Source organism: Elgaria multicarinata, chromosome 1 (assembly GCF_023053635.1).
Source record: "Elgaria multicarinata webbii isolate HBS135686 ecotype San Diego chromosome 1, rElgMul1.1.pri, whole genome shotgun sequence".
Classification (NCBI taxonomy): Eukaryota; Metazoa; Chordata; class Lepidosauria; order Squamata; family Anguidae; genus Elgaria; species Elgaria multicarinata.
Window position 1 is genome coordinate 94617834 of NC_086171.1, and position 23316 is coordinate 94641149.

Consider the following 23316-nt stretch of genomic DNA (forward strand, 5'->3'; position numbering starts at 1 on the left):
ACTTATATCAGCCTTTCCTGATGTGGTACCCTCTAGATCAGAAAAGCAGAACCTCTTTCAGATGGAGGGCCAAATCCATTTCAAAGAAGCTCTTGGGAACCACATTCCAGTGGTGGACATAGCCAAAGGAATGGGGCTAAAATACCAAAAAATATCAGTATATTTTAGCTTAAACCTCTTACTGCCAGTATCTAAGCTTTAGGAAAGGCATTTCAACCTTTTACAATGGGGAAAAAACTGCACAAAAGCCAAGAATCCACCAAACAATTGGAGGTTAGGGAAAAGGGCATGGCTTTCTGGGAAACCCTGGAGGGCTGCATTTAGAAACCCAAAGGGCCCAATTTGCCCCCCTCCCCACCAGGTCTGAGTTTTTCTGTCCCTGATCTAGATGTTTTAGACTACAACTCCTATCAGAGCCAGTCAGCATGGCCAATGGTCTGGGATGATGGGAGTTGTAGTCCAAAGCATTTTGCGATTACCACAATGAGGAAGGCTGACTTATGTAGAGAGATGCAATTAAGAAAACTGTTTGAAAGTTGGCCAGATGCCAACTGATATTTTCTCTCTTTCTTTGAAAGGAGCTGACTCCTAGGACACTGGCTCCTAGAAATTTTCTCAGGTGTGCATTCTTTTACAGTTTAGATGGAGACCTGTCCTTTCCACATATCTTTTGGCTGCCCTGTCAATATGCAAATAAAGTATTTTAAACCTGGAGTTATGCCCTCAAATTTCTCACCTGTCAGAGGCTGTGTGTCTTCCTCCTGTACTATAGTCTCCACCTCTGGACCATAGACCTCCTCAGCAGTCGGATAATATTTCTTATCCTCATGCAAAACCACATCCATCCCAGGATGGTCTTCATCGTGGTCTCCCATCTCATCATCATCATCATCATCATCATCCTGAAACAGAATGTTCTCTAGTAACTTCCACCTAGTATGGTCCCAATTACAGAACTTGAAGCTTGTTCCTCACTTGACAACTACAACATCAATACTGAAAAACTTCACACTACACTGTATTTGTCAGTATTTAATGTGCCATAGGACAATCAGTTACTTTTGCAACAACAGTGTAACATGGCTACTCTTGAAGTTAATAACTCAGCACCTTTCTCAGGATTCTCAAACACCTTTGAGGTACCTCAACACCAGGGTGGATTTGATTTAAATCAATTTGATTTAAATCATGATTTAAATCACTACTCAGAAAAGACTCGATTTAATGTGCCTCCCCCTCCCCCAAAGTGCACTCTTCCTCGCTATATTTTACACAACTCAGAGTTACCAAAGACTCATTCTTGCTGGTATAATCTTAATATTTACAACCGGATGAAGGTTTCATTTTTAGAATAGCAACTTTTCAAATTAGCTTTACAGTTATATATATATAAAAATACTGATTTGGTTATACTATTAGAAACACATCATAGATAGATAATTATGAAATTATTGTGAGGTGAACTATCTCCAGTTTAATAGGTTAATCATTCATATTTGGACAACTTTTCTGCTGTACTTTATTGGAAGGAGAAAAATAATGTTACAGAAACCTCTGGAAGAGCATGACATTGTGAATGGATTAATGGAATTCATTTACCAAAAAAATTTAAACAGCCTCATGCTACATAATTAAAAATTAATCCTTATTTCATGATGAATAACCTTTGCACTATAATGTAACTTAAATAGAAAACTATCTTTAGATAGATTTTATTAAAAAAAATCCAATTTAAATAAAAAATCAGAAAAAAATCCATTTTAAAAAAAAATATATATCTAAAAAATCAATGATTTTTATCCACCCTGCTCAACACAGACATTTAACTAACTGCTTAACCAAGTAAGACTAAAACATTTAATTAGCTGACAGCCTTAAATAAAGCCACAAATCATTGGATTCCTGCATTGAGCAGGGGGTTGGACTTGATGGCCTTATAGGCACCTTCCAACTCTGCTATTCTACAATTCTATTATTCTGTTTAGTACAGTTGACATCTGTATCAAAAGTATGGTTTCCATACCTCATCAAGATCCTTTGAATCGCGACCTGTTTCATCATCATCATCATCAGAATCAAGCTCTGGGCCGATATAATTCCCAAACTCATCATACAGGTCCGCATCCATTTTGCTGGAACTGGGAAGGGGGTGGGTGGGAAAGAAAACTATGGAAATAAATACCACAGGGCCAGTTTTAATCCTGACAATGTTATTTCTATATTTTACTACTTCTGTGGTATGCTACTAACCTGATATTGCAGCCTTAATTGTGAGAACTTAATTGTGAGAATTTTATGATCTATTTCTGTTTATTGTAATGTTATAGTTAATTTTTATTGTGAACTTCACATGTACAGACATCACAGATAGCAACCTCTATATAGCTGCCTATCATGGCAGCCTGTTCCCCATTTCCAGTTCCTCAGCCTGTCTGCTCCTTCCCTAGTTTCCCTTCCACAACTCCCAACTGATCTTCCTGAATTCTAGTTTACCCGTGTCCTTCTACAACTTTCTTTTTCCAGAAGAAAATATCTTCAGATGGAAGGCATGGCATACAATTGCCAAAGCTCATTTATTTATTTATTTATTTATTTATTACATTTTTATACCTCCCAATAGCCAAAGCTCTCTGGGCGGTTCACAAAAATTAAAACCATGAAGAACATAAAAACAACCAACAATTTAAAAACACAAATACAAAATAAAATATAAAAAGCACAACCAGGATAAAACCACACAGCAAAATTTGATATAGGTTAAAATATGAGATTAAAACAGCAAAGTTTAAATTTAAGTTAAATTAAGTGTTAAAATACTGAGAAAATAAAAAGGTCTTCAGCTGACGACGGAAGGAAAACAGTGTAGGTGCCAAGCGAACCTCTTAATAACTTTGTTTTATTATATTTTAATAGGACTATAGCAAAAATATTAATTAATGTTTCTAAACAGAAAGTCCTTGGCCCCACTTCTTTCCCATGGCTCATCTTGAGAAATTCTTGTAAAAGAGTAAGCTCACTAGCTACAAATAATTATTTGATTGTATGAATCAATAATTCATACAATAATTCAATAACTGATTGTATGAATAACAGGGTCAAGTTAAAGGAAGCCAGATTCCAGCTGGACATTAGGAAAAACTTCCTGACTGTTAGAGCAGTACAACAATGGAATCCGTTACCTAGGGAGGTTGTGGCCTCTCCCACACTAGAGGCCTTCAAGAGGCAGTTGGACAACCAACTGTCAGGGATGCTTTAGGGTGGATTCCTGCATTAAGCAGGGGGTTGGACTCGATGGCCTTGTAGGCCCCTTCCAACTCTGCTATTCTATGATTCTATGAATACATTAGTATGTATTTGCTAGGCTTATTCTAATTCAGTAGCTCCCCTTTCATAAACACACAATCATTTCCCAACTATTGTGTTTTAAAAAATAAATATATACAAGTTAGCATCTTACCAAAGGTATGTTCTTTTAGGCTGCAAATCTATAAAACACTTAGCTGGAACTAAGTCCCATTAAATTAAGTGGGCATGTATAGGATTGCATTGCTAGGCCCATTAAGCACATACTAATTTCCCCCCACTGTAATCAATGGGGCATGGAAGTGCTTAGATTTGGCCTGGCTGCACCTGTCAAGTAGAAGGCATGTGCCTAAGCTCTTTGACCTCTCCACCCCTTACCCTCTACAGCAGGGGTGTTGAAGCAAGAGCCAAATACCATTTCAGAGAAACTCTGGGGGACAGTTTCCCAGTGGTGGGCAGGCCTGAAAGTAAAGGGGATGGTGCCATAAATATCAGCATAGTTTACGTTAAAGCTCTTCCTGCCAGTAACTTAGGGTTTTAGGAGTCGAATTTCAACCTTTTAGAATTGGGGTGGGGGGGGGGAAGGCTATACAAAAACCAGGAAACCAAACGATTGGTGGCCAAGAGAGAAAGTTGTGGAGCCATCTGGGAAACCGCAGGTGGGCCAAATTTGACCCGTGGGCCTGAGGCTCTGCATCCCTGTTCTACAGATGGCTCCTTCCCACAACTGTGCCAGCGTCTGTTAAGCATTTACTCGGAATTTAGTTCCCTCTCCGCTCAATTGGGCTTAGTCCTAATAAATGTATTTAGGATTACTTGCAGCCCAAGCGGTCATTTCGTGTTTAAAAACACCAATCAAGCCCTTACAGTTGCAGGAGAAAAACACGTGCAGCTAGAAAAGGCATACATACACACGCTTTGTCCTACCTTTAACTTTCCCTCCTCGGCAGCGCTTTCCTCAGCAATGACGGCGCCTCACTAGGCAAATGTGCGTTACTTGCTACGTTCCCCTTCCGGTTTCATGCCGCTGCGACACTAGTGGAAAAGCCCTCCCACTTCCTCCGGATGAGGCTGCCCACTTTATTGCCTGGTTGATTTGCCGCCTTTTTCCTTCTTTTGTTTCGGTGCTTGGGACATATATACAAATATGGTTCTGCTTCTCATGGATATGGATAGGTAAACAGAAAAATAATCACGAAGTGGGTTATGAGCAGGCGTTTACTGCAGCCGGCTTCGATGGCGGAGAGTCCGCCCCACTTCGATGTATTGTGGTTGTAATGGAAATCAACCTGGAGCCCCGTTGCTATGGAAACCCAGGTTTCGCGCTCTGATCACGGCCTCCACACAGTTCCAGACGGGAGCGAAGAGCCTCTTTTCCCTCAGTCTTCTGCCTGGTATCTGTGGGGAGGGACGAGCGGGATTTCGAGGGCCAAATTCCGGGTCTATGTTGTATGTGGAGATACATAAAATTAGTCCAGTGAAACCTCCAGACGTTGGCTGCGGAGTGGCCAGGAGTGGCGTTGTTATTTTGGGCCATCTTGATTACCGCTAAGGGGTCTATCGCGAAAGATCTAGGCTGCAATACTATACCGATTTACCATGGGATTAAGTCTTATTGAACTCAGTGGGGCTTACTTCTGAGTAGACATACATAGGATTGCACTGTACTTGTTTACTTACGTTTATATATCGCCTTTCTGTCAATGTTCTCAAGGCAGTTTATGATTATGCTTCACAATTTAATAGACACCATGCAAATAGGGAAAACGGACAGAGAGGGAAAAGGAAACCAAGGGCCGATCTACACCAGGCAGGATATAACACTTTTAAAACAGTATGAAACCGGTATATGTAATGTGTCCTGGGCCTGAACAGTTGTCATAACCCTTATAAACCGTTATAATAGTAGTGTAGATCCTGGCAAATGTAAATAGCAACTTACACATAAAAGTAAGAATTTTGTGTGAAATGTTGTATGACGGAGGCCAAGAACATAAAAAAAATGTTCCTTAATAACTGAAAAATTCTCCAACCTATGGAATGGAGTTATTCTGTTTGGCTGAGTTCGGACGACACGCTAATCAACTTGGTGGGGGTAATAGGAACAGAATGGGAAAAAACTATTAGCGTGTTGTCCGAACTCAGCATGTATTTCTAATGTTCAGGCTATGACTGCTGTTATTTACGTTGCTAAAATGGCACTACCCATGCATAAAAGAGAGAGGCTTGCAAAAGTATCCCCCACCCCCCAGAAGAGATGTGAGCCTAAAAATAGTCATGTGCTGACTGTTGAGAGGGGGAAACAGAAAACTGATGGGAGGGCCAATGGAATAGAATATTATGGAGGAGGGCATGGCTTGATTGACTTGTAACTGAATAGGAGAACTGTGCAACGTTTTGGTGCAAGTCCCACTGGTACTCATCAGAACTTGGGAATATGATACCTCTTAGGCAGGGGACATCAACAACAGATAAACAGCCAGGTTTTGCAGTTTCAGTTGGCAAGAGTCACAGAAAGTTGGAGATGGTTGAAGATGAAGCAGCTCCCTCTGAGAATCTGACTCTGGATTAGCAGATCTGTGGTACTGATTTGCTTCTGCTGTGCTCTGCTTGTACATATACAAATAAAACAAATTTTACAAATATTCTGTACATCTTCAGTGCTCTCTCCCCAAAGGAAACTGAACCCCATAGTACACTTCCACCCCTGGAACCTCTGGCCATTTGGGAAAGTGGGAAGTGCATAACAGTATGTTTGGATTGTCACTAGTATAGTTTGATTTCTTTACACACAGGTTTTCTCCTCCCCCCTCAAATTAATACCTTTGACCCTGTGAGATTATTTAAGAGTTTATTCCATTCTTTGGGGTGGGGGGAGTTGATACTTAAACAATTTATTGGTTGTGTTGCTTTTAGGTTCCCAAAATGGAGGGCATAATAGATTTCCATGCTTTGGAGAAAGAGTTGGAAGAAGCTATTGCCACTGATGAAAAGTACCAGAGAGAAAATGAGGCCAAGTTCCGAGCAGTGCACCAGAAAGTGGCATCCTATGAAGAATTCAGGTTTCTTGAATTTATAGGAACATAGGATGCTACTGTGTCAGACCATCAATGCATCTAGTTCAGTGTAGTCTAAATTGCTTGGTAGTGGCTCTTTCCCTGTCATACCTGAGGATTGAAACTTGCAGTTTATTCATGCAAAGCGTGTGGGCTACTACTGAGGTTCTATTGTTTTGACATTTATATACCACCCCATAGCCAAAGCTCTCTGGATGGTTGTTGATGTGATACAAAGGATAGATACAGCCTGACCTACATGGCGTACTTTTCAACATTTCTCAGGTGAAAATAGGATGATCTTGTAACATCCCTTTTCTCACATCAAGGATCACTGCCTGGGCTGCTCTTCCTCTGCTATTATACATGGTTTTAGGCTGTTCTAAAAAGAAAGGAGAAATTTATAATTATCCCGTAATATAAGTTGTTCAAAGTTAACTTCATGCAGAGTGCTTCCAGATGAAGGGCTCCTACCACTACAAGTCAAATACGTTATGCATTTATTTTGTCTTTTCCTCAGTGGATTTTTTTTGTGGGGGAAAAAGACAGTAGTGGTATAACCATGGGAGCGTTACTGATGGAAGACAGCATCATAATATGGACTCCCGCTGTAAAATTCTGTGAATGTGGCAGGTCTATTGCACAATAAAAGCCTTGTCTGGAAGCACCCCTGGTGTAGCATATTGAATGACAGCTATAGAGCCTTAAATAATAATAATAATAATAATAATAATAATTAATTAATTATGTTTTTATACTGCCAAATAGCTGAAGCTTTCTGGGCGGTTCACAAAAATGTTAATGTGTGTCCATTACATGTATGTGTACTAGCAATAAAATGCAGCTTCCCCACATCAAGATTGAACTTCTAGATATCTTAGAGAAAACAGGCAAATTATACTGTTTTAAAATACATCCTTGAAATTGATAAAATAGGACAATGATTTATCAGGAACCATTTATCAATAGAAGCTTATGACATGGCAAAGAGTTCCTACTCTAATAATACAAATTGTGGGTTAGTGGAGGTTTTCTCCTTACTGTATAGCCTGCTTTCCACATGTTGCAAAGTACACATAATAAGCTAGAGGTGGCAAAGATGGTAGTTTGTAGCCACCCATAGTTGTGGATGATCAGAGCTTTCTTTTTTCTTTTTTTTTTAGACAAGGGGCATTTAAAAGGGTGCAGTACTCAGACAGGGTGAATGTGATAGCAGACAAGGTTTCTGCTCTTATAATAATTTATAAAAGAGGTAATTATAGGAGACACAGGTCTTCTAATCACAGTAATAGTATGCCAAACTGCTACTGCTGTAATTTCAATAATGCGCTCTTCTCTGTTGCTTGCAGGGATATTGTTCTAGCATCTCACTTGAAACCTCTGGAGAAAAGGGACAAGATGGGGAAGAAAAGAAAAGCGTTGTGGAACTCTTGCACAATTAAAGCAGACTGCAAACAAGAGAGTGAGGAGAATCTATCTCTAGTGAGAACACTTCTCTCTAGGAGCTTTGAAATCCTTGATCCCTTTTGAGTAGAACTTTGGTTTCTCCAAATGTTTCTTAAAAATCAATGATTATTGATTATGGCAGATCTTACCCCAGAGTAAGGGACTGGAACTGAAAGGATTGTTAAATTCAGAAATTGGAAACATCTGACAGTATATGTAGAGCCATGAGAACATTAGTTTTTCTTTATTTTAAATGTATGTTTCTAACCCTTATTGTTTGGTTGAGGATCTATATTCAAAAGCATGCAGCAACAGCAAGAGAGCTTCAGCATCTCTCTCTCTCTCCCCTTGCCTCTTATCCATTTCCCTTTATTATCATATGCCCTGTCATTTATTCATATATTCTTGGCACTCCACTTTAAAAAATAATAATCTATAAATACTCAACCAGCAGTATTCAAATTCAGTATACAAACTGAAAACATAATATGTATGTGACATAGGCATTATCAGTGCATACCACAATGATTTTCACAATTCATTCTGAGTACAGAATTTGACTGGAAATTACATAGTATAGAATTAGAGCTTCTTTACACTAGAATTTTCTATGTTTCAGCTCTTTTAAGGAGTATGTTGTAATTGTGTTCAACAGAAAAAAATGACATAATTGAATCTTAACATGTATAGTTTTGCATCTGCAGAGTTCTACAGAGATTGGAGGAGATGCATGAAAAACAGCCAAACTTGGATCCCAGAACCTGTGCCAGATCTTTCAAACAGATCTTTACTTTGGTCTCCTAGGTGAATTCATAGAAGTACTCACTGAAAAAGCCTGTACCAAAGACCAGGACACAGTCTTGGAGATTCTGGAGAGTTTTCCAGGAACTAAATGTTTTGGACTGAATGTGGAACTCCTGAGTGAACAAGAGAAGGCTGGCTGCAGGCAGTTGTTTGAGAAACTGCAAAGAATGGAGACTGACACTGCCAATCCTCCTGAATTTTCATGTGCTTCAGATGAAGAAAATGCAGCTGTTACACAAATGGATTGCCAAGTAAATGGGCTAGTTGAAAGAAAACTGGTGAAACTGATGCATCTTTACCACGTCTGCTGAATGAGTCTTAAGTTTGTATCACCAGCCACACCACATAGGGAAATCTTCAGAATACAGGGAGGATTGGAACTTCTGTCAGCATCATTGCCCTTGCAGATGAGTGGGAGATGTGAAAAAGTTCATGTACGCCCTTGCAGATCTGCCTTTAATCTCAGTAGGGCTAATGCAGAACAGATGTCCAGTGGAACAGATATCTTTACGACTCGCTTTTTGTCTCTTTTGCACCTGCTATTCAGTTTTTACATGGGGTTGCCGTCTCTAACCATATGTCAATAAATGTATTTATTTATTTATTTAGAGTATTTTTATCCCGCACCTCAGCCAAAAGGCTCTTGGAACGGCTTACAATTTATCAATAAAGAAGACAGTCCCTACCCTCAGGCTTACATTCTAAAAAAGACATGACACATAAGGAAAAGTGGATGGGGAGGGAAGAGGAAATATGTGTTAACTAATAGTTTCTGCTGTGGTTTATCTTGTATCTCTTGGCACAAGTGCTGTTGAACTTCTGGTTTTGCTAGCACCTAGCAAGGCTTAACCTCAGAACATGTTTGCCATGTTATGGCTCAGCCAAAATAGTAACTTTCAAATCTGGGTGCCTTTAAAGGTATACATTTTATTTTTCCTTGAATAACCACAACCAACCCTTCACATCTGGGATTGGAGAAAATGCCTGCTAGGTCAGAAGGCAGAACCTGAAGGCAAGGTTGAGCCGTAGTGCTTCCCCTGCCCCCTGCTTTTATGTTACAAATTAAAGGCCAGACTATGCATTTTATTTCTAGAGGTGCATGATAGCGAGTACGGGGTAGGATGGATTGATGGTCTCCCAATTTTCTAGATGCATGTTACAGCAGTGGAAACAAGCATATGAATATCAGAGCAAATTGTTTTTCAGGTATAGGCTGGAGGAAACATTTGAAACCAGAAATACTTTTGTACACCCAGGCCAATGTTAACTTGGCAATATTAAGTCAATATTTAAGTTTTAAATCAAAGGAAAAGAAAACAGGAACTTTATTAATTGGAATTATAAAGAACACGTGGTCTTGAAGGAAAGGATCAAGGAAAATACCTCTTCCCAACAAAGTAATGAAACATTCTGGTAGAAAATTATTATTTTTTAAAAAAACATCCATCACCTAACCTACGGTAGATTGCAGTGCATCCGTACATCTCCAGTACCATTTGGGGTAGATCTACATGGGGGATTTACTCCAGTGCTATTGCACCTCGCAGATGATTGTGACACATGATATTCTCTTCACAACAACCATAAAACCCACATTTTTGCAAAGTTGCTCTGTGATGGATTTTCCCCTTGCACCAACTTTAGTGCAGTTTAGGAATCTGTAACCTCAACTAACTTTAGCACTGGCTGCGGGGAGCAGCTCTGATAGGTGGAAGGGAAAGTTGTATCATCAAAGGGTGGACACAAGTTGGGAATTGCTTTGCCTTTCATTTTTGTATCTACTCGGAAGTCAGCACCTTGGTGTGGGGTGACTTTTCTTATATTAAAATCTCCATTTCGGCATTGAAAACAACCCGCTAAACATGTCTACTCAGAAGCAATTCACACTGTCTTCAATTGCACTTACTCAGAACAGGAGTGGAGGGAGGGGTGGGAAGTTGGGAATCGCTTTGCCTTTTGATCTCTATCTGGAGGAGTGCACCTGTGCATAAGTGATAGTGAGGTGGAAATTGCTTTGCCTTTTGTTTTTGCGTCTACTCAGAAGTAAATAAATAACATTGTCTTCAATTGCACTTAGCACTGGAGAGAGGGTAGGGGGATTGGTTTGGGGATGACTTTTTTTTTACTCTCCACTCATTTACTGCACCTATGTAGAAATAGTTGATGACATTCTAGTCTACATGTGGGACTCTGCCCACACAACCCAAAATTAATGCAGTTTCAGGTGCCATTTGATTTGCCCACTGAAAGCATTTTTTTTTTTGGTAAAATGTATGTACTATTTCACTGGCTAAGTGTTGCACAAGAGGACCAAATCCAAATTCGTGAACATCCAGTTTAAATAGAATCGCCTCAGAAAGTGTCTCCATTTAAATGGGGTCTTAGACTTCACAAGACCCTGTAATATTGGAAGGAAGGAGCAGGCCTCAAGCAGTAGATGAACAAGGCAGGACAGACTGCTTCATCTAGAAGAACCACAGAAGTCAGTTCCCAATCCATCCATCTTACTGCTTCCTCATTTGCTCAAGTGTCATGGAATCATAGAATAGCAGAGTTGGAAGGGCCTATAAGACCATCGAGTCCAACCCCCTGCTCAATGCAGGAATCCACCCTAAAGTATCCCTGACAGGTGGTTGTCCAGCTGCCTCTTGAATGCCTCTAGTATGGGAGAGCCCACAATCTCCCTAGGTAACTGATTCCATTGTCGTACTGCTCTAACAGGAAGTTCTTCCTGATGTCCAGCTGGAATCTGGCTTCCTGTAACTTGAGCCCATTATTCCGTCCCCTGCACTCCAGGAGGATCGAGAAGAGATCCTGGCCCTCCTCCGTGTGACAACCTTTTAAGTATTTGAAGACTGCTATCATGTCTCCCCTCAATCTTCTCTAGGCTAAACATACCCAATTCTTTCAGTCTCTCTTCATAGGGCTTTGTTTCCAGATCCCTGATCATCCTGGTTGCCCTCCTCTGAACAAGCTCCAGCTTGTCTGCGTCCTTGAATTGTGGAGCCCAGAACTGGATGCAATACTCTAGATGAGGCCTAACCAGGGCTGAATAGAGAGAAACCAGTACCTCATGTGATTTGGAAGCTGTACTTCTCTTAATGCAGCCTAAAATAGCATTTGCCTTTCTTGCAGCCATATCGCACTGTTGGCTCATATTCAGCTTGTGATCTACAACAATTCCAAGATCCTTCTCGTTTGTAGTATTGCTGAGCATTTGGTTTCTATTTCCTAGATGTAGAACTTGGCATTTATCCCTGTTAAATTGTTTTCAGCCCAGCACTCCAGCCTGTCAAGATCACTTTGAAGTTTGTTTCTGTTAGGGATGTGCTCCGCTCCGATTAGGATCAGAGAATCAGAAGCGAATTGGCCTGCTCCGCCTTGCCCAGAGGCGGAGTAGAAGCAGACCGGGGACCCTTAGAAGCATGGCAAAGAGAAGCGGCCATAGGAGAAGCGCTTCTCTTTTCGCGGAGCGCTCCGCCCGCCATTTTGGATAATTTCGCCCATAGGATTGCATTGCGGAAAAGAATAGGGGATAACTGTGTTGTTTTTAAAGCTATCTTTCTGAAATTTCTTGTGCTTAGAGAGTTGTGGCTGGGAGTCATTTTGAGCCTACTCTCAGCACTCTGCGTGGTGCAGTTCGCTTGCTATATTTTTTTAAAAAATCGGGTTAAAAAAAGGGAGAGGTACCTTTTTGAAGTATTGAGAGGCAAATTCAACTCCCAATCCTGATGAGAAATGATGACCTCATGAAGCATCCTCCAATCCCAGCGTTGGAGGGGGGACTAAGGCAGAGCCACCCTGAGAGCTTTCTGCTTTGTGTCTCTTTGTGTTTTGGCGTTCATGGAGAAAGGAGTTAGTTATAGGTGCTGCTGCTGTGTTTGGAATTGGAGGAGATTAGATTAGGATTTAGCTTGGGTTGTGTGTGTGTTTGTTTGCTTGTTTCTGACTGTTTGCTTAGTTTGCTCTGTGTTTTTCCCTTACTTTGATTTTATATAAACTTTATTTTTAATTTTTGGAGTGTTTGTTTGTTTGGTTGGTTCACCCCCCCTTCCCCCTCTTAAAGCCTGACTGTGTTTCATCTTCCTTCTTTCTTCTATATATAAAAAAAAATACAAAAAAAATATTCTCTATTTCTTCTCTCTCTCTCTCTCTCTGTGTGTGTGTGTGTGTGTGTTACTTGGACTGTGTGTATGACTGTGTGTTATTGTGTGAGTGTGCTGTGTGCACTGCTTGTGAAGTGCAAAAAAAGCCAATACAGTTTGAGCATTTCAAATCCAGTTTGGGCAAAGCATACACACTTGTCGCATTTCCCCAAATATATATTATTAGTAGTATTATCAGTAGTATTATATTATTATCATCATGAGAAGAGGGAGCCTGCTTCCAAGTTTTTATCTGTCAAAATGTCAGAGTAAATCCCATGTCTGAAAATGGGGTGTCCGATTTTCAAAATTTCCCAAAAAATCAGGGGAGGCTTGGATTGGCTTGAGTCTTGGCATGTGTGTGTATACATCCATGAGGTGTCACGGTGCCGAACTTGAGGTTTCTAATGTGAAAATTGACGTAGTTCTAGCATGGGACTTGATTTGGGATGAGTTGAAAGTTTAAAGCCCCGCCAAAAATCAGGGGATGATGGGATTTGCTTGAAATTTGCCATAAATGTAGATCTAGATGGCATCTGTGAGGGTGTCTGCTTCCAAGTTTTTATCTGTCAAAATGTCGGAGAACAGTCCATGTTTGAAAATGGGGTGTCCAATTTTCAAAAATTCCCCCAAAATCAGGGGAGGCTTGGATTGGCTTGAGTCTTGGTATGCATGTGCATACGTCCATGAGGTGTCATGGTGCCAAACTTGAGGTTTCTAATGTGAAAATTGACGTTGTTCTAGCATGGGACTTGATTTGGGGTGAGTTAAAAGGTTAAAGCCCCACCAATAATAGGGGGATGATGGGATTTGCTTGAAACTTGCCATGAATGTGGATCTAGAAGGCATCTGTGAGGGTACCTACTTCGAAAAATTTTATCTGTCAAAATGTCAGAGCAAATCCCATGTTTGAAAATGGGGTGTCCGATTTTCAAAAATTCCCCAAAAATCAGGGGAGGCTTGGATTGGCTTGAGTCTTGGCATGCATGTGTATACATGGGTAAGCTATCATGGTGCCGAGTTTGAGATTTCTAACGTAAAAATTGACGGAGATATCGAAAGGGGTGTGAATTGGGGTTACAGGTGATGCGTTAGAGATTAAAGCCTCGCCAAAAATCAGGGAATGATGGGATTTGCTTGAAACTTGCCATAAATGTGGATCTAGATAGCAAATATGACTTGATAGGTATAACTGAAACTTGGTGGGATGACTCCCATGAATGGAATATAGCAATTGAAAGATATAACTTGTTCAAAAAGAAAAGAAGAAATAGAAAGAAAGGTGGAGTTGCACTATATGTTAAAAATACCTATCCCTGCACAGAAATACAGATGGATGAGACTGGGGGCCCAGTCGAGAGCGTCTGGATTAAAATAATCCAGGCAAGGAATAAAAAGAATATGATAATCGGAGCCTACTACCGACCACCCAATCAAGGAGAAGACGAGGACGAAACTTTTGAGAAACAAATTGCCAGTGTTTCAAGGAAGTGCGATGTAGTAGTGATGGGGGACTTCAATTACCCTGATATCTGTTGGGAGACCATTACTGCCAAAAGCGGCCCTTCCAAGAAATTCCTGACATGTATGGGTGATAACTTTCTCCTACAGAAAGTGGAGGAAGGAACTAGAGGATCGGCAATCCTTGACTTGTTATTGACCAATAGGGATGACTTAGTGGATAAAGTGGCAGTTACGGGAACTCTGGGGGAAAGTGACCACGTCATACTTGAATTCTTGATTATGAAGGAGACAAAAGTCGAGCGTAGCCATACACGTACTCTGGATTTTAGGAAAGCTGATTTTAATAAACTCAGAACTATAATAAGTAAGGTCCCGTGGCAAGTGAGCCTAATGAGAAAAGGAGTGCAGGATGGGTGGGAGTATTTAAAACAGGAAATTTTAAAGGCACAGTTACAAACAATTCCAACAAGGAGAAAAGATAGAAGACAACAGAGGAAACCAATGTGGCTCTATGATCTGTGATTCAATGTGATTCTATGATCTGTGAGGGTGCCTGCTTCCAGGTTTTTATCTGTCAAAATCATAGAATCATAGAATCATAGAATAGCAGAGTTGGAAGGGGCCTACAAGGCCATCGAGTCCAACCCCCTGCTCAATGCAGGAATCCACCCTAAAGCATCCCTGACAGATGGTTGTCCAGCTGCCTCTTGAAGGCCTCTAGTGTGGGAGAGCCCACAACCTCCCTAGGGAACTGCCTCCCTAGGGAATTGTCGCACTGCTCTAACAGTCAGGAAGTTTTTCCTGATGTCCAGCCGGAATCTGGCTTCCTTTAACTTGAGCCCGTTATTCCGTGTCCTGCACTCTGGGAGGATCGAGAAGAGATCCTGACCCTCCTCTGTGTGACAACCTTTTAAGTATTTGAAGACTGCTATCATGTCTCCCCTCAATCTTCTCTTCTCCAGGCTAAACATGCCCAGTTCTTTCAGTCTCTCTTCATAGGGCTTTGTTTCTAGACCTCTGATCATCCTGGTTGCCCTCTTCTGAACACGCTCCAGCTTGTCTGCGTCCTTCTTGAATTGTGGAGCCCAGAACTGGACGCAATACTCTAGATGAGGCCTAACCAGGGCCGAATAGAGAGGAACCAGTACCTCACGTGATTTGGAAGCTATACTTCTATTAATGCAGCCCAAAATAGCATTTGCCTTTCTTGCAGCCATATCGCACTGTTGGCTCATATTCAGCTTGTGATCTACAACAATTCCAAGATCTTTCTCGTTTGTAGTATTGCTGAGCCAAGTGTCCCCCATCTTGTAACTGTGCATTTGGTTTCTATTCCCTAAATGTAGAACTTGGCATTTATCCCTATTAAATTTCATTCTGTTGTTTTCAGCCCAGCACTCCAGCCTATCAAGATCACTTTGAAGTTTGTTTCTGTCTTCCAGGGTATTAGCTATCCCACCCAATTTTGTGTCATCTGCAAATTTGATCAGCGTTCCCTGGACCTCCTCGTCCAAATCATTAATAAAAATGTTGAAGAGCACTGGGCCCAGGACTGAGCCCTGCGGCACCCCACTCGTTGCCTCTCCCCAGTTTGAGAAGGTTCCATTGATAAGTACTCTTTGAGTCCGATTCTGTAGCCAACTGAATCCACCTAATAGTTGTTCCATCTAGCCCACTTTTAGCTAGTTTGTTAATCAGAATGTCATGTGGTACTTTGTCAAAAGCTTTGCTGAAGTCAAGATATATGACGTCCACAGCATTCCCACAGTCCACAAGGGAGGTTATCCTATCAAAAAATGAGATCAAATTAGTCTGACAGGATTTGTTCCTGACAAATCCATGTTGGCTTCTAGTAATCACTGCATTGATTTCAAGGTGTTTACAGATTGACTTCTTTATAATCTGCTCCAGAATTTTCCCAGGGATGGATGTCAGACTGACTGGTTTGTAGTTCCCAGGTTCCTCCTTTTTGCCCTTTTTGAAGATAGGGACAACGTTAGCCCTCCTCCAGTCATCCGGCACCTCACGTCTTCCATGATTTTGCAAAGATAATAGACAAAGGTTCTGAGAGTTCTTCCGCTAGCTCCTTCATTACTCTTGGATGCAGTTCATCGGGCCCTGGAGATTTGAACTCATTCAAGGAAATTAGGTGTTCTTTGACCATTTGTTTATCAATCTCAAACTGCAATCCTGCCCCCTCAACTTCTGCTTCACTTTTTCCAGGGGGGTCATAGACCCGCTTTTGGGAGAAGACCGAGGCAAAGTAGGAATTGAGCACTTCAGCCTTTTCTTTGTCATCTGTTATCAATTTGCCATCCTCATTAAGCAGTTGAACCACCATTTCTTTCCTCTGTCTTTTACTACTCACGTATCTGAAGAAAGCCTTTTTATTGCTTTTAGCATCCCTCGCTAATCTCAGCTCATTCACAGCTTTAGCCTTCCTGACGCCATTTCGGCACTTCTGCGCCACTTGTCTGTACTCTTCTTTTGTAGCCTGGCCTTCCTTCCACTTCCTATATGTATCCCTTTTTGTTTTCAGTTCATCAATAAGCTTTTTGTGGAGCCACATTGGTTTCCTCTGTTGTCTTCTATCTTTTCTCCTTGTTGGAATTGTTTGTAACTGTGCCTTTAAAATTTCATTTTTTAGATACTCCCACCCATCCTGCACTCCTTTTCTCTTTAGGCTCCCTTGCCACGGGACCTTACTTATTATAGTTTTGAGTTTATTAAAATCAGCTTTCCTAAAATCCAGAGTACGTGTATGGCTACGCTCGACTTTTGTCTCCTTCATAATCAAGAATTCAAGTATGACGTGGTCACTTTCCCCCAGAGTTCCCGTAACTGCCACTTTATCCACTAAGTCATCCCTATTGGTCAATAACAAGTCAAGGATTGCCGATCCTCTAGTTCCTTCCACCACTTTCTGTAGGAGAAAGTTATCACCCATACATGTCAGGAATTTCTTGGAAGGGCCGCTTTTGGCAGTAATGGTCTCCCAACAGATATCAGGGTAATTGAAGTCCCCCATCACTACTACATCACACTTCCTTGAAACACTGGTAATTTGTTTCTCAAAAGTTTCGTCCTCGTCTTCTCCTTGATTGGGTGGTCGGTAGTAGACTCCGATTATCATATTCTTTTTATTCCTAGCCCCATTTATTTTAATCCAGACGCTCTCGTCAGAGTAAATGTCAGAGTAAATCCCATGTCTGAAAATGGGGTGTCCGGTTTTCAAAAATTCCCCGAAAATCAGGGGATGCTTGGATTTGCTTGAGTCTTGGCATGTGTGTGCATACGTCCATGAGGTGTCATGGTGCCAAACTTGAGGTTTCTAACTTTAACAGAAAAAAATTGTAGTTTTTTTTGTATTTCTGTGCAAGCCGATGGGGGGGGGGGGAAGCGGAGCTCCGATCCGGATCCGGAGCTTCGCAGCGAAGCAGAGCGGACTATAGGCAGATCGGAGTGGAGCGGACCCGATCCGGAAGTTGTGGATCTGGAAGAGAAGCGGATCGGCGGGTCTGTGCACACCCCTAGTTTCTGTCTTCCAGGGTATTAGCTATCCCACCCAATTTTGTGTCATCTGCAAATTTGATAACCGTTCCTTGCACCTCCTCGTCCAAATTATTAATAAAAATGTTGAAGAGCACTGGGCCCAGGACAGAGCCCTGTGGTACTCCACTCATTGCCTCTCCCCAGTTTGAGAAGGTTCCATTGATATGTACTCTTTGAGTCCGATTCTGTAGCCAACTGTGAATCCACCTAATAGTTGTTCCATCTAGCCCACTTTTAGCTAGTTTGTTAATCAGATTGTCATGGGGTACTTTGTCAAAAGCTTTGCTGAAATCAAGATTTATTATGTCCACAGCATTCCCACAGTCCACAAGGGAGGTTACCTTATCAAAAAATGAGATCAAATTTGTCTGACAGGATTTGTTCCTGACAAGCCATGTTTTGTTTTGTTTTAAAAAATTATTTAATACTTCAACATACATCAATTCAATAAAAACAATACTACATAATACATAAATTATTAGATAACATTTGATAACATACATTCTAGTTTATTCTATTAACATAATCATACTTAACATAAAAGTGCACCCCCCACGACGGGATCTTATTCCTGTTTCCAAAATCTCATTGCATCTTCTGGAGGTGCTTTCCCACTCCCCTTAGATAATACAAATTGTAGGAACTGTTTCCATATTCCCTCAAAATCATTCGTTTTTATCATTCCTGGTCTAACTTTTATATTACATGTTAATTTTGTCATTAATAGCAATATCCCATATTTCTTTATACCAATCTTCTATATGATAATCCCCTTGAACCTTCCAGTTCCTAGATATCATTAACCTGTACTCCTTTCGTCGCCAGCTGAAGACCTTTTTATTCACTCAGTATTTTAACACTTAATTTTAACTTAAATTTAAATTATACTGTTTTAACTCTGTATTTTAACCTTATATCAATTTTGCTGCGTGGTTTTATCCTGGTTGTGCTTTTTATATTGTATTTTGTATTTGTATTTTTAACTTGTTGGTTGTTTTATGATGATTTTAATTTTTGTGAACCGCCCAGAGAGCTTCGGCTATTGGGCGGTATAAAAATGTAATAAATAAAATAAATAAAATAAATAAAATAACCTTGCTGCTGTTAACAAATTCGTTATCAATTCTTTTGTCTCTTTACTACAATTTAATTCTCCATATAATGATAACAATGCCACTACAGGTATCTCTTCAATCTCCATTCCTAAAATTTCTTTTATCTCATTAAACACCATTTTCCATAATTTTTGTACAAATTCAAATTTCCACCACATATTTAAATACGTTCCTTTTTTTGACAACCTCTCCAGCAATTTGCTGAATTCAACTTATTTATTTTATTTAATCTCACCGTGGTTAGATACCACCTCCATACAATCGTATAATAATTTTCTCTTATCCTCACAGACATATTTCTCAACACTCTTTGTTTCCATATTCCTTCCCAGCTCTGTTGCCCTGTTTGTTCCTTCAAGTCAGTTTCCCAAACCATCTTGCCAGTACTTTCTCCATTTTCAACTAATATTCTATATATTTCACTCGTTAACCCTTTTATTAATTTATTTTCCCTTTTCTCAATTTTTTTTTTAAGATCAGCTCCTCAGATTTCATAGTCGCTCTATACTCTTCATCATCCTTTAATCATTTCTTCGTCCATTGTTCTAATTGGAAATAATTTAACCATGTTAAATTTCTCTCTTTTAATCTCTCCATTAATTCTTCTCGAGTTCTCATCTTTTCTAGCCAATCTTTTAACTTCATTACTTTTCTCTCTTTTAATTCCCCCCCCCCCAATTTATCTTTTAAGTTTCCCGGAAAATTCGGCATCATTATCACTGGTGATATTGGGGAAATACTCGGAAGTAAATCCTTTTTGTATACTCGCCATATTTCCCAGTGATTTTTTAAAAGGGGTTCTCTATTTCTTCCCCCCCCCATTTCTTTGTATAATCTCTAAAAAATGTATTTTCTAATTTCCAATCTGTATCTTCTCTCTTTCTATCCTCCAACCAACTTAAATCTCCTAATCCTATCATACTTTCGACCACATGTCTCAATCTATTAGCTACGTAATATAATTTTAAGTTTGGGAGCCCTAGCCCTCCTTTTTTTTGTGTTACATACCAACTTTTTAAAATTTAATCTCGCTTTCCTATTGCCACGACAGAGGCTCTGAACAACAGACCCGGCCGCAGCTCCTCCCTGCTCAAGCCAAGCACCACCGCTTGACACGCCTGAGGCAAGGGATAAAAACCACCTTCCTCCAAACTATGTGGAGAAAGGGGTTTAAATGGAGAAGGATTTCACTATATAAAATAAAACACTGTGAGTTATATGTGCTGAGGTGAATGATTGTCAGAGTGGGTGTTAAATAAGTAAACTTTAGATGATAAATGCCAAACAGACACGTAGTTTAAAAACAAAATAATTAAAATTTATTTTTAAAAGTACACAAGCTTTGTTTCAAATAAACCATTTTAAAACCTTTTTGAAACCTGTCATCCAATCCTTTCACTCATTCACATACGTGCTTTCCTTTTTCTCACAGAATCAATCTTGAACTTACTTTATTCTCAGTATTGATTAATATACATCAACTACGTGCACACCACATTCTAAAGACACCACTCTTTACACTGACCCTCAAATTTCCCAGAACTTAAGTACTCTAAACACAGAGAGCACTAAAGACTCTAAGAGAACCTAACAAGTCCCCCTCAATCCCCTCAGTCATTCCCTTATATATCACTCCTCCCCCTCCTCAGACATTCTAACTCCGCCCACTCAGGCCAACATTCTAAAAACCACAGACTTACAAACTGCAGACATACATTTGGGAACAGACTTGTGGGGTGTAACGCCACACCTATCACCATTACAAAAATTATTTAATATACTTTGCCAACTTTTTAATTCTTTTTCTGATATTCTTATTGGTAACATTCTAAATAAAAAATTTACCTTTGGTAAAATCCTCATTTTTATTAGGGCTATTCTTCCAAACCAAGATAAATTTATCCGTTTATATTTTTCTAGTTTGCTCATAACTTCTTTTTTCAAACTATCTAAATTTTCCTTTTCTAAATCTTCTAAATTCTTTGTAAGTTTGATTCCCAAATATTTTATTATTTCTTTAACTTTCATATTTACTCTTCCAATCTCTTTCCTCCTTTTTACTATAATTAAATAACATCATCTCTGATTTTGTCCAGTTTATTTTTAATCCCGTCACTTCCTCAAACTCCCTCAGATGATATTTTATTCTATCCATTTTCTCCAATGGATTCTTAATTGTCAATACTGTATCATTTATTTATTTATTTATTTATTTAGAATATTTATATACCACTCCCCATTGAAAAATTTCGGAGCGGTGTACAAGGTAAAATGAAAATAAAAACAGAATAAAAACAGTTTAAACAAAATTTGAAAGAAGCAATAACAGTAATCCAAGGCTGCATGTTAAAGAAAGGCTTCTTGGAATAAAGATGTTTTCAGTAGGCATGTGCTCCGCTCCGATAAGGAGCGGAGAAGCAGTAGCGAATTGGCCTGCTCCACCTTACCCAGAGGCGGAGTAGAAGCGGACCGCGGACCCCTAGAAGCAAGGCGAAGAGAAGCGGCCATTTTTCAGAGCTCCTAGTTCAGGCGGACCGCTCTGGTCGCCATCTTGAAAACATTTCGCCCATAGGATTGCATTGCGGGAAATAATCGCGGATAACTAGGTTGTTTTTGAAGCTATCATTCTGAAAATTCTTGTGCTCAGAGAGTTGTGGATGGGGGTCATTTTGCGACTACTCTCACCTCTCTGTGTCATGCAGGTCGCGTGCTAGAATTTTTTAAAAATCGGGTAAACAAACGGACAGCGCGGGTCAAACGGCGGTTTTCGCCCATAGGATTGCATTGCGGGAAATAATCACGGATAACTGGGTTGTTTTTGAAGCTATCGTTCTGAAAATTCTTGTGCACAGAGAGTCGTGGATAGGGGTCATTTTGAGACTACTCTCACCTCTCTGCGTGGTGCGGGTCGCGCGCTAGAATTTTAAAAAAAATTGGCGGGAAAAATACCTTTTTCAAAGGGCTGAGGGGCAGAGTCAGCTCCCGGTCATGATGATCCCAAAGTTGGAGGAGGGCATAGGCAAAACGGGTAACTTGGGATTCTGGGAAACTTCTCTTTCTTAATCTGAACGGACTTTTCCCAGTGTTTTTTAACACAGTAGCCCCACCAAATGCACAAACACAACCTGAAATCACATGCTAAGCCAATAATAAGAGAGCACTGCTACCCACCCTAACTTTGGGGAACAACTGAAAAGATGTGGTGCAAGGGGATGAGCTCCCCTAGGGCATCTCATTGTGGACGTGCCCCCACTCTCTCCTGTACTGGAAGGCCATCAGAGCCTTCCAAAGAGAGTAACCCGGTGGAGCAATGCCTATCATGAGTCGAAGTGAGCGTTTACTTCTTAGTGGTGGAGCGATGCCTATTATGAGTTGAAGTGAGCATTTACTTCTCAGAGCTGTTGGTGAAGCAATGGCTTTCTTGAGCTGAACTGGCAGCTGCTTCCCCCTCCCCTGGGCACATCTCCCTCTTACTGGTAAAAGACAGATATAGCCTTTTTAAAAAAGTTCTTCTTGTTGTTTATTCAGCAACACTGCTGCTTTTAATTCCACCCCTCCTTCGTTTATTTATTTATTTCTATTTTATATGCATTACTGGCTTATCCTTGGCTCACTTCCTTATGCCCCCAGAAATGCCAGCTGCATGCCTGCCTGCCTTCCCTCCCTCCTCCCCTGCCCACCTCGCAGGGATGTTGTGTGTGTGTGGCTTTGACTCAGGGGAGAAGTCCTTCCTGCACTCACTTGGAGTTTTGGAAGTTCCAAATTTTGCAGGTTTAAGCCCCGCCAAAAAACAGGGGATGATGGGACTGCCTTGAGTCTTGGCGTGCAGCGTATGTATCCCTGGATAAGCTGTCATGGTGGTGAGTTTGAGGTTTTTTTTGAACGTGCAAATTGACGGAGCTATTGGAAAGGGGTGTGAATGGGTGTTGGATTTTCATAAATTCCCCAAAAATCAGGGGATGATGGGACTGTCTTGAGTCTCGGCATGTGTATGTATCCCTGGATAAGCTTTCATGGTGGCGAGTTTGAGATTTCTAACGTGCAAATTGACGGAGCTATGGAAAGGGGTGTGAATGGGGTGCCCGATTTTCAAAAATTCCCCAAAAATCAGGGGATTATGGGATTGCCTTGAAACTTGGCATCCATGTGGACACATAGATAAGCTTTCATGGTGGTGAGTTTGAGGTTTCTAACGTGCAAATTGACGGAGCTATGGAAAGGGGTGTGAATGGGGTGCCTGATTTTCAAAAATTCCCCAAAAATCAGGGGATGATGGGATTGCCTTGAAACTTGGCGTCCATGTGGACACATGGATAAGCTTTCATGCCGAGTTTGAGGTTTCTAACATGCAAATTGACGGAGCTATCCCAAGGGGTCTGAATGGGGTGCCCGATTTTCATAAATTCCCCAAAAATCAGGGGATGATGGGAT

At 40.6% G+C, this 23316-nt stretch overlaps 2 protein-coding genes across 3 annotated transcripts in view; one reads left to right on the top strand and one right to left on the bottom strand.

Annotated features, from left to right (window-relative positions):
• Positions 1-4318, bottom strand: part of EFTUD2 (elongation factor Tu GTP binding domain containing 2) — a 98513-nt gene extending 94195 nt beyond the window's left edge. Inside the window, exons 1-4 of one of the 2 annotated variants that reach the window (XM_063132965.1) lie at positions 4231-4249; positions 3458-3500; positions 2024-2138; positions 737-902 (exon numbers count right to left, since the gene is read on the bottom strand). In XM_063132965.1, the coding sequence (XP_062989035.1) occupies positions 737-902; positions 2024-2128 (271 nt within the window). In that variant the 5' untranslated portion in view covers positions 2129-2138; positions 3458-3500; positions 4231-4249. Of the gene's footprint in view, positions 1-736; positions 903-2023; positions 2139-3457; positions 3501-4230 lie in introns of both variants that reach the window. The other variant, XM_063132956.1, reaches the window with a different exon arrangement.
• Positions 4319-5894: 1576 nt separating this feature from the next.
• Positions 5895-9213, top strand: CCDC103 (coiled-coil domain containing 103). Its single transcript, XM_063132860.1, is given in 4 exon segments — positions 5895-6365; positions 7709-7834; positions 8472-8549; positions 8551-9213. Coding segments are annotated over 4 exon segments (711 nt in total). The 5' UTR covers positions 5895-6228; the 3' UTR covers positions 8921-9213.
• The last annotated feature ends 14103 nt before the right edge of the window (positions 9214-23316 follow it).